This window comes from Muntiacus reevesi, chromosome 1 (assembly GCF_963930625.1).
Source record: "Muntiacus reevesi chromosome 1, mMunRee1.1, whole genome shotgun sequence".
NCBI classification, from domain to species: Eukaryota; Metazoa; Chordata; class Mammalia; order Artiodactyla; family Cervidae; genus Muntiacus; species Muntiacus reevesi.
In genome coordinates, this window is record NC_089249.1 from 175,971,436 (window position 1) to 175,989,672 (window position 18,237).

An 18,237-nucleotide genomic window follows, 5' to 3' on the forward strand; every position below is an offset into this window, starting at 1 on the left:
ATCCTGCCTGCGGGGTAAATGTTAGTATTTCCAGTTTATTGTGAGGAGACCGAGGCAGGGCAGGTCAGGCCGCGGTCCGGAGGCTGTAAACCTGGAGGCGGGTAGGTGGGCTTGGTCCCCGCGGGTCGCAGGGTCCTGACTGCCCACCGTCCGCCCTGAGTCCGCCCACGTTCCAGCGGGTTGTAGGCACTATTTGGGGGTAATGATACAGTTTCTGTTATTTTTTTTTCTCTTCCATTTTCAAAAATTAAGCATATTTCATATGACTAATTCCTTTGTGGTGTGTACAGTGGTGTATTCTCAGATTTTACTGTACATATTAAAAGTCTATAAAACTGAGGTTTATAATGGTTGCATTTGTCTGGAAAGTTGCTGATACAGCAGAACGAGCTGTGTATAAATCAGAGCCTGTCATCAGTGGGGGTGCTTTTTAAAGCACAGAGTCAGTCTTGACTTACCCACTCTACCTGCTGCTTTAGGTGAAAGCTTGGAAAATGCCAGAATTTTGATATTTTGCAGCAATAGGAAAAGCCTCTCCCAGCTATCATAATCCTAGCCCCAAAGCCTCTTGTTTTAAAAGTCCCTAACCTCTCAGAAGTGAGACTGTGAACTTCAGGGTGTGTGTCCCCTCTGCCACTTGGGGCTGACACAGATTCCTGGCTCGCTGGTCTCATAAGACGCTGTGCACGCTGGTCTCCGTCCTGAGTTCTCTGCTCTGGACAGTTTTGTGTTAGAGTCAGTACGATGCCAGATACATAGGAGTTACTTCACATCATTATGAGTGGGTTTAACTAGAATTTTAAACGTCTCAACTAAGTCAGTCGTCAATATGGTCACTATAATAAAGTTCAGTTTAGTACAGTTGATCAGTCTGACTCTTTGCAACCCCGTGGACGGCAGCACGCCAGGTCTCCCTGTCCGTCACCAACTCCCGGAGTTTACTCAAAATCATCTCCATCGAGATGGTGATGCCATCCAGCCATCTCATCCTCTGTCGTCCCCTTCCCCTCCAGCCTTCAGTCTTTCCCAGCATCAGGGTCTTTTCCAGTGAGGCAGTTCTTCGCATCAGGTGGCCAAAATATTGGAGTTTCAACTCCAATATTCAGAACTGAATTCCTTTAGGATGGACGGGTTGGATCTTCTTGCAGTCCAAGGGACTCTCAAGAGTCTTCTCCAATACCACAGTTCAAAAGCATCAATTCTTCTGTGCTCAGCTTTCTTTATAGTCTGACTCTCACATCCATACGTGACTACTGGAAAAACCATAGCCTTGACTAGACAGACCTTTGTTGGCAAAATAATCTCTCTGCTTTTTAATATGCTGTGTAAATTGGTCATATCTTTTCTTCCAAGGAGCAAACATCTTTTAATTTCATGGCTGCAGTCACCATCTGCAGTGATTTTGGAGCCCAAGAAAATAAAGTCTGTCACTGTTTCCATTGTTTCCCCATCTATTTGTCATAAAGTGATGGCACTGGAAACCATGATCTTGGTGTTTTGAATGTTGAGTTTTAAGCCAGCTTCTTCACTCTGCTTTCACTTTCATTAAGAGGCTCTTCAGTTCCCTTTTGCTTTCTGCCGTAAAGGTGGTGTCATCTGCATAGCTGAGGTTATTAATATTTCTCCTGGCAAGCTTGATTCCAGCTTGTGTTTCATCTAGCCTGGCATTTTGCATGATGTATTCTGCATATAAATTAAATAAGCAAAGTGACAATATACAGCCTTGACGTACTCCTTTCCTGATTTGGAACAAGTCCGTTGTTCCATGTCCAGTTCTAACTGTTGCTTCTTGAGCTGCATACAGATTTCTCAGAAGGCAGGTAAGGTGGTCTGGTATTCGCATCTCTTGAAGAATTTTCCACAGTTTGTTGTGATCCACATAGACAAAGGCTCTAGTGTAGTCGATGAAGCTGAAGTAGATGTTTTTCTGGAACTCTCTCGCTTTTTCGATGATCCAGTGGATGTTGGCAGTTTGATCTCTTTTCTAAATTCAGCTTGAACATCTGGAAGTTCTCAGTTCATGTACTGTTGAAGCCTGGCTTGGAGAATTTTGAGCATTACTTTGCTAGCATGTGAGATGAATGCAATTGTGCAGTAGTTTGAGCATTCTTTGGCCTTGCCTTTCTTTGGGATTGGAATGAAAACTGACCTTTTCCAGTCGTGTGGCCACTGCTGAGTTTTCCAGATTTGCTGGTATATTGACTGTAGCACTTTCACAGCATCATCTTTTAGGATTTAAAGTAGCTCAGCTGGAATTCCATCGCCTCCACTAGCTTTGTTCATAGTTATGCTTCCTAAGGCCCACTTGACTTCAGGCTTCAGGATGTCTGGCTCTAGTTGAGTGATGATACCATCGTGGTTATCTGGGTCATGAAGATCTTTTTTGTATAGTTCATAATAAAGTAGTCAGTATGATAAGGACAGCACATTTTTTCCCAGGAAGTAATTTATCATTGTATTGATTCATTTTAGTCACTTAGCATTTTAATTCAAAAGCACTTTAATAGCCACTACCTTTTTTGTTTTTAATTGAAGTTATTTTGAGATAACTAATTTCAAATGTAGTTGTAAGAGATAACAGAGACCCCGGGGACTTCTGACTCAGTTCTCCCCGCTGATGACATCTGGCGAAGCTGAGTGCAGTGTTGCACCCAGGATGCAGACCTTGATGCCGTCAGGATACAGGACATCTCCAGCATCCCAAGGATCCCTCTTGTTGCCCTTTTATAACCACACCCACCCTCTGCCTTCCACCCCACCCTGTCCCGAACCCCTGGCAACTGCTCATCCGTTCTCCATTTCTATAGTGTTAGTATTTTAAGACTTTATGGAAATGGAATCATGCAGCATGTATATTTTGAGACTGGCTTTTTTTCCACTCAGCATAACTCTTTAGCAGGCCCATCCAGGATGTTGTATGAATCAGCAGTTTGTTCCTTTTTTCTTGCCAAGTAGTATTCTGTGATATGGATGTAGCATAGTTTATACATTCACTCCCTGAAGGGCATCTGGGCTGTGTCCAGTTTTTGACTGCTCTGAGTGAAGCTTCCATATGGAATGAAGCTTCCGTAAACATACCTACACAGGTTTTTGTGTCAACATGTCCTCACTTCTCCGGGATCAGTGCCTAGGAGTACAGTTGCTGGCTTGCATGGCAGTTGCACGGTTAGTTTTAAAGACTTGGTCAAACTGTTTGCAGAGCGGCTGTACCATTTTGCATTCCCACCAGCCGTGAATGAGGGGTCCAGTTTCTCCATATCCTTCCCAGCGTTTGATGTGGTCAGTGTGTTTTGTTTTAGCCATTCTGATAGGTGTGGAGTCACATATCATTGTGTTTCTAACTTGCATTTCCTTGGTGGGTAACGATTTTGAGTATCTTTCACGTGCACTTTGGCTGTCTGTGTGTCCTCTTTGGTGAAATGTGTGTTCTTTTGTCCATTTTCTAACTTAATTGTTTGCTTTTTTGCTGTTGATGTCTGGGAGTTTTTACACCCTGGCTTCTAATCCTTTGCCAGGTCTGTGATTTGAACGCACATCCTCTCGCTGTCTAATTTATCTTCCATGCTGTCAGCAGGGTGTTTTGCCCATGGGCAGTTTTTAACGGTGACAGAGCCCATTTATCAGTTTTTCCTTCAACTGATTGTGCTTTTGGTGTCAAGTCAGAACTGTTTATTTACCTGACTGTAAATCCCAAGGACTCTCTTCTAGGTTTTTTCCCCTAGAAGTTTTATGGTTTTATGTTTTACATTTAAGCCCACGGTCCGTCTCAGGGTAGTTTCTGTGTAAGATGAGACTCGGGTCGGAGCTCCGTCTGCCGTGTGTCCAGTTGGTTTTATGTTTTACATTTAAGCCCACGGTCCGTCTCAGGGTGGTTTCTGTGTAAGATGAGACTCTGGTCGGGGCTCCGCTCTGCCATGTCTCCAGTTGGTTTTATGTTTTATGTTTAAGCCCACGGTCCGTCTCAGGGTGGTTTCTGTGTAAGATGAGACTCGGGTCGGGGCTCCGTCTGCCGTGTGTCCAGTTGGTTTTATGTTTTATGTTTAAGCCCACGGTCCGTTTCAGGGTAGTTTCTGTATAAGACGAGACTCGGGCCAGGGCTCCGTCTGCCGTGTGTCCAGGTGCCGCAGCGCTGTGTGTTGGACGTCTGCATCTCCCCGCTGGCTTGCCGTAGCACCTTTGTCAGAAATCAGGTGGGTGTATTTATGAGGAGGACCTGGGTTCTCTGCTCTGTCCCCTGGATCTGTGTGTCCACCCTGCCCTGACCACACCATCCCGAGTGCTAGCGCTGTGTGGTAAGTCCTGAGATCCGGTAGCCTGATGCTTCCCGCTAATTTCTTCTTTTTCAAAATGTTTCAGCCATGCTAGATCCTGTGCTTTTCTGTGTAGGTTTTAGGACAATCTTGTCCACATCTACAAACCATTTGGCACCGTGGTAGGAATTGTATTAAACCTGTGTATAAATTTGGGGAGAATTGACATCTTTACTGTGTTAATCTTGCAGTTGATGGACAGGGTTTGGCTCTCTCTCTGTCGACCTCCTTTGATTTATTTTATCCACGTTGTGTAGTTTTCAGTACACAAGTTCTATATGTATTTTGTTAGATTTATGAATAGTACTTCTGTTTTCTGAGCGATATAGATGGCAGTGTATTTTAAATTTTGGTAGCCGTGTGTTCATTGCCAGCAAATGAAAGAGCTGCTTTTTGTATGTTTATCTTGTATCCCGCAACCTTGCAGAACTCACTCACTAGTTCTGTGAGCTTTGCCTTTTGTTTTTAGTCCTATTTGTTTAGTGCTTCCGTGTGCCAGGCATTGTGTTAAGGCTTTCCACGTGTTTGCTAAAGGCCAGAACACAGTGGAGCTCAGATCTTGACTCATAAATCTCTTACTCACTTCATGCGTTCATTTGGCAAGCATTTAAGGAGCACTTACATGGACCAGACGCAGGTTCCTGCCCTCTGGGGTCTTGGTCTGAAACCGGATTAGAAGTGACACGAGCAGTTATGTGTCACTTCGTTAAACATGTTTAGAAATAAAAGAAGTTGATCAGTTATAACTTAATGCATCTGACTCATGCTGTCCGTGGGTAAAGCAGGGGCATGTAGTCAGCCTGTGTGGAGTGGGAGCATTTGGTGGGCGGCGGGGGGGTGTTTCCTGAAGAGTGTTGATTTCCCCAGGAAAGGTCCCCAAGCCAAAATACCTGTTGGTTCTTGAGATTCAGAGATGTCAGTGGTAAAGTCTCATACGAAGAGAATCCTAGGTATTGCTTGTGTCAAAGAGCCCAAGAACCCCTTGCCAGAACTGAGTGAAGGTCTCGGGTCACCTCCCTCCTCCCCTGCTTCAGCAGCGGCCGTGTGAGCCGCTCTCCCACCGACCCTGCCCTGGGGCCCCAGGCTGGCCAGCCCAGGGCAGCGGGCCTGGGCCTCACTGCTGCCCCATGGTGGCCCGGCCACACCCTCCGTCGGGACACTCCGGCTCCTCCCTCTGCGGTGGTCCTCCCCTCCCCTCCCCTCCTCTGCTGGCCAGGCAGGCGGGGCTGCAGCCCTGTGAAGTGGGGAGGTGGGACCCTCAGGGAGTGATGCACCCCCGGGCCCCCTTTACTTTGGGGACTGTCCTCTGTGTACCTGCCTGAGCTCTTGTAACAAGAACAGCTGTAGGTTTCCGGTCAGTTGGGAGGTGAAGATCTTGCTGTACCGGCCCTCACGGGGCGCTGCTGACCGAGCCGCGGGGTCTCGGGCATGAAGCCCTGTCTGCAGGCCAGCGGGTCCCGCGCCCATGCCCTCTGCGCTCAGGTGTGAGCGTGCTCCTCTCCCTTCACACTCCTCCCAGGAGAAGCTGCTCGTGTTCGAGTCGGCCTGGAAGAAGGAGAAGGACATCGTCTCCAAGGAGATAGAGAAGCTCCGGGTGTCCATCCAGACCCTGTGCCGGAGCGCCCTCCCCCTGGGCAAGATCATGGACTACATCCAGGAGGACGTGGACGCCATGCAGAACGAGCTGCAGCTGTGGCACAGCGAGAGCCAGCAGCATGCGGAGGCCCTGCAGCTGGAGCAGAGGTGGGGGGGGTGGGGGAGGGGGAGGGAGGGGCGGGGGAGGGGCGGGAGGGGAACACAGCCCAGGGCAGCCAGCGGAGACCCCGCAGCAGAGCAGAGGTGGGGGGACGGGGGAGGGCTGGGTGGATGGGGAGGGGAGGGGGAGGGGCGGGGGAGGGGGGGAACACAGCCCAGGGGGAGACCTCTGGAGAACCGAGCCCTCTCAACCCTCTTTCTTACCTCCTCCCCCAAGGAAAGTACATTGTTTCTTCATTCACAGCATAATGTGCATTTCTCCGTAGCAGCTAGAAAAGAGTTGCTCTTGGTGTTCAGAAACCCTCCAAAGACAGGAAACTGTGCAGTTTGAATACCATGTTTATCATGTGTCTTATCAAAATTCCCAAAGTTTTGTGACTGTAATTTGAAAGTATTTTAAATTTTTTACTTGAGAAAAGTACATTTATATTACTTTTCTCCTCTTTTTTTTTTTTTTTTTATCCTTTTTGAAATTATTTTCCCTCTTTGGATACAATGAGTAATTTACTTTTGTTACCTCCCATTGTTTTAATTAAGAAGCCAGTGTACAGACTTCCCTAGTGGTCCAGTGGTTAAGACGCCACATCCCAACTCAGGGACCCTGGGTTCAGTCCCCGGTCTGGGAACTAAGATCCCCGCATGCTGCACGACGACGATGCAGCCAAAAAGAAAAGCATCAGATGGGAAAGGGAGAGGTCCTCATGAGCCCCGGCTTGTGTCCCGGCAGCATCACGGACAGCGCCGTGGAGCCCCTGAAGGCGGAGCTGGCGGAGCTGGAGCAGCTGGTCAGGGACCAGCAGGACAAGATCTGTGCCGTGAAGGCCAACATCCTGAAGAACGAGGAAAAGATCCAGAAGATGGTGTACAGCATCAACCTGAGTTCCAGGAGGTGAGGGCTCAAAGCTGCAGAGACTCCAGGGGGTCCCTCAACTTGCACGTGAGGAGGAGGCCAGCACTTGGCTCCCCGTGCAGGGTTTCAGTCTGAAGGCAGCGGTGAGCAACTCACACCATCATCCTCCTGGTTTTCAGAGCTTTACCACCTTAGGCACGTTTGGTGTAGGAGAGACCGTGTTTCCCTGCCTTCCTCCACTGGAAACTTGCTAGTTATAAGCGAGCGGCTCTTGCAGACGCTGCCGGTGTGAGACGTTTCTCTGCAAGCCTGGTCTCTGCCGTCGGCTGTTGGGTTCTGTGCCAGTCTGTCCAGCAGGCGAGCGGTGCTGGGACCGCCCAGGACACGGGAGTCCGAGACGGCCAACACCGAGCCTGCTGACAGGACTGCTGGAGCCCCGAGTGAAGGCTGGCTGCACATTTTGACAGGAGCCTTATAAATGCAGTGAGGCCTGAAAAGCAAAGACTTATATTTTTAGCTCACTCCCACTTGCAAAGAGTTCATTTCAGCCTGTGTCTTTATAAAGTATCCACGAACTCTAGTTTTTAACCTCTCTGTCGTTGCGTGTACCTTAACGCAATTTTCTTTTTGCTTCCTATTATGTTTTGCTTATTTTTCCAACCCTTAAAGTTCATGCATTTAAAAAGGAGATTTGACTGCAGCCTTCGCGGGCATCGTCTGACCTAAGATTGTCAGAGGCCGCATCCCCACTTTCTTCAACATCGAGCCCCTGGGCTTCCCTACGAGCACATCAGTGCAGCTGCGGGGTCCCTCATCCTCTCTAGAAGCGAAGCTTCCTCTTCAAGCCGACGGCCCAGGCCTGTTCCTTTGCCCAGGTGTATGCACCTGCGCGCCTCAGAGGCAGGTGGTTAGGGAAATCCTCCAGAAGGAGGACTTAAAAGGATGCACAGATTTGCAAAATTTTTTGATGTTACCATTTTTTTAGAAATTTTTTTTAAAGCAAAAGTTTTTTTTTTTTTTAAAACACAGTTTATATTTAGTTTTTCACTACATATAATATTGTAAATACTGAAGTCTTATATTTGTGTATAAAGGATTTCACAGTTTGGAGACATACTTACGGGTCTTAAAGTCTGGGTCCAGACACTTGTATTCTAGATACTGTTATTTATGATGTAACCCAAGCAGTGTCATTTTAAACGTTAGAATTTCCTCAGCAAGTTTTGTTTCTTTAAAAGATTAGCACAGTTAAGTTTCCTTAGTGTAATTTCCAAAATAAATCTGTTACAAAGGTCGTTCTATGATTTTTGAAGTGAAGCTCAAGATTGGATTATTAAGATGTGCCATTGTGAAACATTGGTCTTTTTCTCCTTTCTGTAGCTAACCATAAAATTCTGTCTGCTGAGATGACACTAAATATTAATTAACACGTCATTGGAGGAGGGGAGGTGTACCAGTTAGCCAGGTCTTCCTCTGTCCACAGCCTCTCCTCCACTGACTCAGGTGACAGCCACCACCCCACAGGGACCCTGTTTTGGGTCAGGTTAAGAAGTCTGCCTTTTATGAATTTGTATGTAAGGCTAGAGCTTTTGTGTTGCAAAAAAATCACATACCTTGTTTGTGAGTCAAATTTTGTATGAAATAGTCTCTCAAATTGTATCATAAAATTTATTTTTCTTTTATACATAAATCATTAAAAATAATCACCTGTTTTTTTCTATCAGTGTATGGGGTTGTGCAGTTCAGTTCACACCTGGAAAAAAGCATTTGGATTTTTAAAACTTCAGCATGTGTGCAGTTTATTTTTCTGTGAAGATAGTTCAGGGAAATTTATGTTTTCACTCATGACACCCCTTTTCTGTATAAATTGGAGTCTTACATTAGGCAGGTAAACACTTTTCAGGAATTTTAAGATCATTCATGAAGTCCTAGGAAGTCGCTGCATGTGGTTATGACTGTACCTCGACACAGATGAATAAATCCTGTTATCTATGATTTCGATAAAATACGCAAATAGGATTATTAAATGTTTTCCTCTGCTTTGGCGTGTTAAGTTTTCCAGAAGCACTGGAGTCATACTTTAGATGTTTTAATTAAAAACAATTGAGCTGATTGAGCTGACACATTTATGTTTAAAGGAAATACAGCAACCTTTGAAAAAATAACTTGGAAACTAAAATTCAAGCTTTCTGCTTTGATATTCATACTGATTTTTCTTCTCAATAAGCAACTTGAAAACTAGTAACTGGAATCTAGGAAGAGAGGTGGTGGTATTTAGTGACGGTGTAAGTGGGGTTGGGGGCTTGGGGGGTCTGGAATCCTTAGTCTGTCGACAGGTGCCCCTGCAGTGTTCCTGGACTCCTTCTCCAAGCCGCCCCGAACTGGCCGGGATGTGTCTTCTGCTGACATGTGCAGCGTGGGGGGACTCGAGTGAGGGGAAGGGTGGCCAGACCTCTCCCGGCTTTTGAATAAACAGCACGGTGTCCCCAGGCACAGGCTTAGGGTGACCAACCTGCTTGAGCTCCCACAAAAACCAGGTTCAGAATGAGACTGCCTTTGGATGTATCTTCCTGAAAGTTTATAAAAAAAATCAAAAAAGGAATAAAGATATTCGGTTTCTCCTTTTTCCTAAAAAAAACAAAAAAACAAGAATGACATTGCCCGTAGGACCCTGTGCTCAGGCGGCCCCCCCTGAAGGGTTTCTGCACAGGCTGGACTACCCTCCCAGCCTCAGGGTCCTCCACCCACTCGCAGGGAGGCAGAGACAGGTCGCCTCATTCCTCATGGCCCGCCGCGTCCTCCGCTCCGCCAGGAGCCCACGGGCCAGAAAAGCAGGTGTGTGAGTCCCAAGGGCTGCCGAGACAGGAGGAAGCCCGCAGCGCGTCCACTCCCTGAGCGAGCTCACCTCCGTCCCATGATGCTCTTTATTAATAAAAAGGCTGCGCGTTTTTCTAAAAAGTGTCTTGGCAAACGCAGTTTAACACGGGCTTTACCGGCGGGTGGAAGGAAGCTCCTGAAAGAACCCCCTTCTGGTTATGTGTGTTTCCATGGATGGAAGTTGAAGAGGACCTTGTTTTTTTTAATTCATTGACAGAAATGATATTTAAATGGCTTTTGAAGCTATAAAAACTAGTGTTTAAGTCCATATTTAGAACAGAGTTCCAGATTGATTATCAGCTTCTTGAACCGAGCAAGTTGGTCTTTCTGGTAAGAAGATGGGGTTCAGAGACTTGCCTGGTGGTCCAGTGGTTAGGACTCCATGGTTTCACTGCCAGGGGCCCAGGTTCAATCCCGGGTGGACAAACCAAGATCCCACAAGCTGATTGCAGGCATATAAAGAGAGCAAATGGGGTGCAGAAGAAAGTTAAGGCTGTAATCACAGAAGGCCGTGCCGGCCAGCGAGGAGGAGTCGGCTTTGTGGACCAGCGTGGTCCAGCGTGCACCCCTCAGGCAAGGTTCCACGGCTGCTCCCCGGCGACCCCTGCTGGCAGCGAGGCAGGGCAGCTTGGAGCACTCTTCAGCACCGGCTCTCAGCCACACATTGGTTAGCTCACAGCATTCGCCTTGCTCCTCGGCGCACTCTTGGATTCGCCATCCATGCTCAGAAAAAGCTTTCAGCATTGTCACTGCGAGGTAACAAGCCAAAAAGACCCATCTCTGCCCTTTACAGTCCTCATCGAGGCCGTCCCTGTTCCTGGATAACAGGCAGCAACTGCAGACCTCCCTTGCTGGGCCCTGGCCTGAACACGGGCGGGGCTGGTTCCTGGGTCTGGCTCTGAACTGTAGACGGAAAGGCCCCCAACAGACCCGAAGATCGCAGGTTGGGCCTGGACACTGACTTGCTCCCATCACTGGTCTCTGTCGGGTCAGTGGATCATACCACAGTGTCTCGAAGCCCAGGCAAGGCTCATCATGGACAGCAAAGGGCAGATGGGACAGTCGTTGAAGCCGGGGGTGGCCTGTCAGTCAGGGGTGCATCTCACTAGCCACCGGGCTTATGGCCGGGATGTGCGCCCCTCCCCCTGTGGCTCCTGGACCTTTCCCCCAGCCTGCTGACTGGCGGAGAAGGACCGGGGTGCACCATGTCGGGGGAGTGCAGGTCCCGCTCCCAGCTGGACCCCGCCTCTCTGGGTGAATTCTGCCCTCGTCAAGGTGTCTCCTCTGCTCAGGCTCTTCTTTCCCCTGAACCCCACAGGTGAGGCAGGAAGCTTGGTGGGAAGGAGGCCAAGGGCCTGGGGAGAGCTTGGACTTTGGGTCTGCGTGACCTGGACGCCTCCCACCCCACCCCTGAGCTCAGTTGCCAGGACAGGGTCACCAGCCCCTCAGCATCAAGGGCTTCTCGAGAGTTCTGGCTCACACGGGGCTCCTGCCCTCCCCTCCATCCTGCAGGGCAGCTGGGCCCCATCCTCAGCTTGGCAGGGGCCCTGCGTCTCCTTCCCACCCCGTGGAGCGAGCGTGGCCCTGATGCACGTTAAGCAGGACTGCTCCCTCTCCCGTGTGCGGAGTGCCAGCTGCGCACGTTTTCCTGTGAGAGACCAGAACCGTGCTGAGAGCCGAGGCGAGTCCTGCTCAGGCCTCCGTCCGAGGACACACAGGGCTGGACGCCGCAGACCCATCTCTGCCTCGGCCTGTGGCCGCTGGGGGGCCTCGGGCCTCCTCGCTGCTGGTGCCGAGGAGGGAGGTGGTCCCAAAGCCGAGCGTGGGGCCCTACGGGGCTGAGGGTTCTCCGTAAAGTGCATCAAGCCCTCTGGCCTGGGCAGGGAGCAGCCAGCACCCCGAGCAGACGCTGGCAACCCTGCCTGGTGGACAGACAGACGGGGCCAGGCGGGCACGGGTCTCCCCAGGGCCCAGCCATCCTCCTGGTCCTAGCCACGGAGCATGGCGGGACGGGAGCAGGCAAGGGAGGGTGCCCACGCCCCCCAGGACGGGAGGCTGCGAACACCTTGGGCGCCTCTGCCCGGGAGGTGGAGAAGGGGGCCGCGGAGGTGGGCCTGGGCGCACCACAGGGCGGGGCCCGAGAGCAGGCAGGCCTGCATGCTGGGTGGGTGCGGGGCACACACGGAGCGTGCCGCCCTCGGGGACACACACTGACCTTTCTCCCCAGTCTAAGCTGGAGAGGAAAGACAAAGCCCCCGGGACGTTACTGAAGGAGTGTGAGCTGGTGACGCACTGTAACACTGTGGGAATGAAGCAGGATGGTGCTGGAATAGGAAAATTGTAGAGTAGTCAATGAAAGAGCATAGGAACCCCCAGCCAGGCACAGAAATTCTAGGAATTTTAACTTCTAATAAATGTGGTACTTCAAAGCAGAAATAACTCAGATCATTGTCCAAATTCATGGCATTGGAGCATGTAGTTCTCCATATGGCAAAGAATATTACATACAAAAATAAATTCCAAAAAATTAAAGAGTTCCAAAAATATGAGAATATCAGAAAAAAATAATCAGAGAATATGTATAGCATGTGTAAAACTGTTTATATAATATACTGATACATGCATTATACTATTTATAAATTTATTTGTGATAATCTAGCTTGTGAGAGGCAGTGTGACACATGGGAACAAAGCCCTGGAGGAGAGCATGGGGACTCGCCGGTGGCCCAGTGGCTTAGGCTCCGCGATCCCGATGCGAGGGGCGCCGGTTGGATCCCTGGTCAGGGAACTAGATTCCACAGGCCCGAGCAACGAGTCCGCATGCTCCAATTAAGGCCCAGCACAGACAAATAAATAAATAAATATAGACATATTAAAAAGATGAGAGCATACAAAGTGCTAAACATTTTAGGGTGAAAAAGAACTTCCTTTTTCAGAAGCCATAAATGAAAAAAATTATATTGATACTTGGCTCTGTAAGAAATAAAAATGTCTACGTAACCAAGCAAAAGTAAAAAATGGCTCACTGGGAGAAATATTTGCAATATCTCTAACAAAGAGTTAATATCCATAATATTCTTTAATAAGAAAAATACATATAGCCCAGTAGAATGACAGAAGGAAGATATAAATAAGCAGTCAATTTGTGGGAGAATCCGGAAACCAGCATTTGGCCTTATTCTCCAGGAATAACAGGGCAGAGAGTTTGGGAATCCAGGCTGGAGAGAGTGACCGGAATTGGGACCCCGACAGGTCAGGGTGCCCGGCCCTCAGCCTAGGGAGGGCTCATTTGTTAGCTGGTTACTTTGGGCAAACGGCCTACATTTCTGCCTCACTTTTTCCCCTGTGTTTGGTTGGGTTCATCCACATGGTTACTGCTTCATAGGATGTTGTCACAGGATAAATGTGTGACTGGTTATAAGGTACAGAGATCAATGATTGGCTCTCTATAAGCGCTGACTAGTATTCAGGTCATGTTGGTGATGGACAGCGAGGCCTGACATCCTGCAGTCCCTGTCGCAGAGAGTCGGGCACAACCAACACACACCCTTTATCCTGTGAGCCTCCCCGGGGCTGAGAGTCAGGCCTTAGCTACCCATTCTCCAGATGAGAAAACCAAGGCCGTGAGAGCACAAGCCTTGGCCAGGTCTAAGTCCCAGGCATGTTGTCTGGTGGCCTCTGGGGTGAGCAGGCCTGGGCTGAGTGTCAGAGCATGAGGCTGGCTCCGGAGCCCAGCGGGGCAGGCAGCTCAGAGGGTACCGCTGGCCTTTGGGCTGAGAACACGTGGCCTGCGGGTCCCCGGGGTGCATTCCTCTTGTTCTGTCATCTGGGTGAGCACATGGCTAAGAAAGGGCGGGTGGGTGATTTCCACAACCCCCTGGGTGTTCTGGCTGGTGCCACGGCAAGGGCAGCCCCGGCCGCTGTGTGCACGGTGAGGGTGCTGTGACCAGCCGCAGCGGCCGCGGGTCACCCCCTGTCCGGTCTCAAAGCGGACACCAGAGCCCAGAGCTTAGTGCTTGGTCCGCTTGTGGGCTGGACCCACCGACCCATCAGGCACAGCGCCAGCGCTTGTGGCGCTTCTAGTGGCCCAGGGAAGTGCTTTCTTATAATAAAAAATTAACTTTCAGGTCAGAGTAAATGTTTAAGTGTGTAATAGTTATATATCTGCCCTTATAGCAATGTGGTTGTAAAATAGAATTTTTAATATATTTTTTTTTTGTGGAAGAAGGACCCCCAGAGGCTCAGCTGCCGTGGGTCCTCGTGCAGCCTGAGGCCTCCCGGCTGCTGGGACTCAAGCCGTCCCGGCCCCCGTGTGGCTGGACCCACCGCGGAGGGGACCTCACCCCCATGTCACCCGGACGTGCCCGGGAGCAGAGCGGAGCCCCGTTCTTCCGGTGGGTTTTCCATTTCCAGGGATTAGGGCTCTGAAGGAAAGCGTCTTTGGGGCAGTTTCAACACAAACACCGGGATGCACTTAAAAATAGAACTTGCAAATAGAAACCCTGAAACCATGGCTTTCAGGCAGGCATTAAGTGCATTCAGCTGGGGGCAAAACCACACCTCCCCGCCTGAATGTGGACCTTGCAGCCCGCGGTACCGGGGAAGGAGCCTGTCCCCTTAGCGGTGGCTTCTGTGTCCCTCTGCCAGCGTGCCCACCAGACAGGGCTTGTGGACCAGCCTCCAGCACCCCCCTCCCCGAGACACTCCTCTGCCACCTGTAAAACTGCATGCCCCTCTCAGGGTACCCCTATTCTGACACCTGCCAAAACAGCGTTTGTGGTTTTAAAGTGAGATTCTTAGACTCCTCAGCGACAGAAGGAAAGGGTCGCAGTTTCTAAAGAGCAGCGAGGTCTCCGGGGTGAGCATTCCCCTCAATGACCCTCCAGGAGGAATCTGGCAGGGCCCTGCCCAAGAGACCCCTCTGGATCTCCAAAGCCCCCCGCTGCAGACACTGGCATTGTGAGGGCCCAAGCACAGGTCGGGGGGTAGAGTGGGCTGAAGTTGCCTGCACGAGTGATTGCTAAACCTTTCAGAACTCTGAGGTGTTGTGTTAAAAATGAAGGAAGTGGATGCTGGAAACTCATTGGATGCTGAAAACTCATCGCCGCTTAGCTTAATTATTTGATCACTTTCTGCTCTAGTCTGCACCTTCGGGGCCACCTGTCGGGTGTGTAGAGTATAGCCTATCTGTACTTTGCCTGATCCAAAGTCAGCTGTCACTTTGGGCTAAGGCTCAAGTATTTACATCAGGGAAACCGGAAGATCTGACCGAGTGAGAGTGTTAATAAAGCGTGCGTATCTGCAGCCATTCCACATGGAATAGCACAAAAGAAATTGAGGCAGTTCATTCCAGTATTCAAAAATGATCATTCAGTTCAGCAGAGTAATCACTCATGTCATTGCCGAACAAGCTAGGATCCTCTGCAGAAATTGGTTGAATATCTTTCCTCTTACTCATGAAAACAAGTGAAACTGTTAACTCACATTCAGGCCAGGGCTACATTTGGCAATTGCAACCGTAGGTTGACTGTGAATACAAGTGTTCAGCAAAAATCCACAAAAGCATTCTATGAGACTTGATTATCGACCTATATGGCATTTATAATAGAGTATTGTGTATTTCATAGGGCTTCCCAGGTGGCTTAGTGGTAAAGAACCCACCTGCCTATGCAGGAGACCTGGGTTCCATCCCTGGGTCGGGAAGATCCCCTGGAGAAGAAATGGCATCCCACTCCAGTATTCTTGCCTGGGAAATCCTGGGGACTGAAAAGCCTGGCGGGCTACAGTCCATGGCACCGCAAAAGAGTCAGATATAGTGACTAAACAACATTGTATATCTTCTTATTTGTAAATTATGTGCTACACATATTTACACCACTACCATTTTGAGAATATATTGTTGCATATTGTCTCACTGATGCTATTTGTCATTCCCCTCCCTCGAATCAGGAGAGGAGAGGTCTCCCGTGTGGTCTCCGGTTCTGCCTGGGCTTCCTCAAAGTTCTGGGCCTCATCCCTGTGGAAAGCAGGGGATCTGGGCTCCAGGAAAGGTCAGAGGCTCCCACCCCTGGGCAGGTCTGCAAACTCTTCTCAGGAGCAGTGATGGCGGGGGTGGAACTGTCTGTCCTCCCTCCCAGACCTGACTTTCCGCAGCGGGGTCTTCAGACTGCATTTCTGCTGGGTCCCCAGGTCCTTGTAAAGGGCCGGTCCGCTGGAGCTGCAGGGGATGCAGGGGAGGTGTGCTGATTGCTTTCTAAGTGACCACACCTGTCCCACTTCCCGACAATACAGCCTCTTGAGATCACAGCTCCTCCAGTCTCTGCTTTCTCAAACAAACAGACTCAGGGGCTTTGGGTGTGGGCCCCTGCCCCTGGATTTCGTGGGCTCAGGGGTTCCGAGGTCCTCCCCGACTTCAGCTGGGTCTCCAGGATCAGAGGAGAGCTGGAGGACTTGGGGGCGGGGTGGGGTGGGGGCACTGCGGCCTCATGGACTCCAGGGGCGGGTCCAGGCTGCCCCCACCCGGGGTCCCGCCTGTGGCATCCCGCACCTGGGAAGGCAGGGGGTGGAGGCGCAGGTCTCTGACCACCCAGTGCCCTTCCGCTGATCCTGCTTGAGCGCTGGTCCCGGGGACCAGAAGGCGGCACTGGGGGTCCCCTGCGCTCTGCTCACACGGCCGCTGCTCCACTTTGCCTTGACGGCCTTCACTGTTTTAGCTTTCCGCCTGGTTACTGTTTGTTCAGGGACTTCCCTGCTGGCTCAGTGGTGAAGCGTCTGCCTGCCAATGCAGGGGACACAGGTTCGATCCTTGCTCCAGGAAGACCCCACATGCTGTGGGGCAAATAAGCCCACGCATGGCCAACACTGAAGCCCGTGTGTCTATGTGCTCTCTGACAAGACCAGCCGCTGCAGTGAGAAGACTGCGCATCGCAACGAAGGGTAGCAACTCGACTGTCGACCTATATGGGGTTTATAAAAAAGAGTAGTGTGCGTTTATTGGGTGGCTCAGTGGTGAGAATCTGCCTGCAACGCAGGAGACGTGGGTTTGATCTCTGGGTCTGAGATCCCCCGGAGAAGGAAATGGCAACTCACTCCAGTATTCTTCCAGTCTTCTTGCCTGGAGAATCCCATGGACAGAGGAGCCTGGCAGGCTCTAAACCATGGTGTTGCAAGAAGTCAGACACAGCTTAGTGACTAAACGACAACTGACTATGATGATTGATTTCTCCTTGATGTATTTTTTCATCCTTTGCTTTTAAATCTTTGTGAATTCTTACATTTTAACAGTGTCTCTTGTAAAGACTCAAGCTGTGTAGCCTTTGTTTTTACCTGGATAATTTACTCCACTTGGATTTATTATTCTGTCTTATTAAGAAGCCTCTCCTTTCCCCACTCTTTTGGCTTTGTTTCTCTGGCCTTGTTTTGGAAACAGGAAAGTGTTTAGCCTCTTTTTCATATTCAGTTTTCCTGCTGCTGCTGCTGCTAAGTCACTTCAGTCATGTCCGACTCTGTGTGACCCCATAGACGGCAGCCCACCAGACTCCCCGCTCCGTGGGATTCTCCAGGCAAGAACACTGGAGTGGGTTGCCATTTCCTTCTCCAATGCATGAAAGTGAAAAGTGAAAGTGAAGTCGCTCAGTAGTGTCCGACTCTTAGCGACCCCATGGACTGCAGCCTACCAGGTCCCTCCATCCATGGGATTTTCCAGGCAAGAGTACTGGATTGGGGTGCTATTGCCTTCTCAGTTTTCCTAGAGCTCTCTAATTTGGGAGTTTTGCACTTAATTTGATATCTAATCTACTTTAATGCCACTAAGTTTGATCAATATCTTTACTTTTTTCCAATAATACAAGGACAACCTCAATTTAAATACTGTATCATCTGATTTTTAGCTGTATCCTGTTGTTTTTTGCTCACAAATTGTTTTTAAAGTTTTTTAATTTTTAAAATTTTATAGATTTCCTTTTTTGAATTTGTTTTTTATTTTATACTAGAGTTGATTTACAATGTTGTGTTTGTTATGTGTACAGCAAAGTGATTCAGTTATACATGTACATACGTCCATTCTTTTTCAGGTTCTTTTCCTATGTAGGTTATTGTAGAATATTGACTAGAGCTCCCTATGCTATATGGTGGGTCATTGTTGACTATCTGCTTTATACAGGGTATTGTGTATATGTTAACCTCACACTCCTAATTTATTCCTCCCCCTCCCTATCCCCTTTGTTAACCTTAAGTTTGTTTTTGAAGTCTGTGAGCCTGTTTCTCTTTTGTAAATAAGATCATTTGTATGTTTGTTAGATTCTGCACATGTGATATCATATACTTGTCTTTGTCTGACTTAGTTCACTTAGTATGATAATCTCTAGGTCCATCTCTGTTGCAAATGACATTATTTCGTTCTTTCTTACTGCTGAGTACTATTCCATCGTATGCATGTATCACATC

At 49.2% G+C, this 18,237-nt stretch overlaps 1 protein-coding gene across 5 annotated transcripts in view; it reads left to right on the forward strand.

Annotated features, from left to right (window-relative positions):
- TRAF3IP1 (TRAF3 interacting protein 1) overlaps positions 1-8,908 on the forward strand; it is a 62,238-nt gene extending 53,330 nt beyond the window's left edge. For all 5 annotated transcript variants that reach the window (XM_065917170.1, XM_065917171.1, XM_065917174.1 and 2 more), the window contains 2 exons: positions 5,830-6,053; positions 6,793-8,908. In XM_065917170.1, the coding sequence (XP_065773242.1) occupies positions 5,830-6,053; positions 6,793-6,958 (390 nt within the window). In that variant the 3' untranslated portion in view covers positions 6,959-8,908. The remainder of the gene's footprint in view (positions 1-5,829; positions 6,054-6,792) is intronic.
- The last annotated feature ends 9,329 nt before the right edge of the window (positions 8,909-18,237 follow it).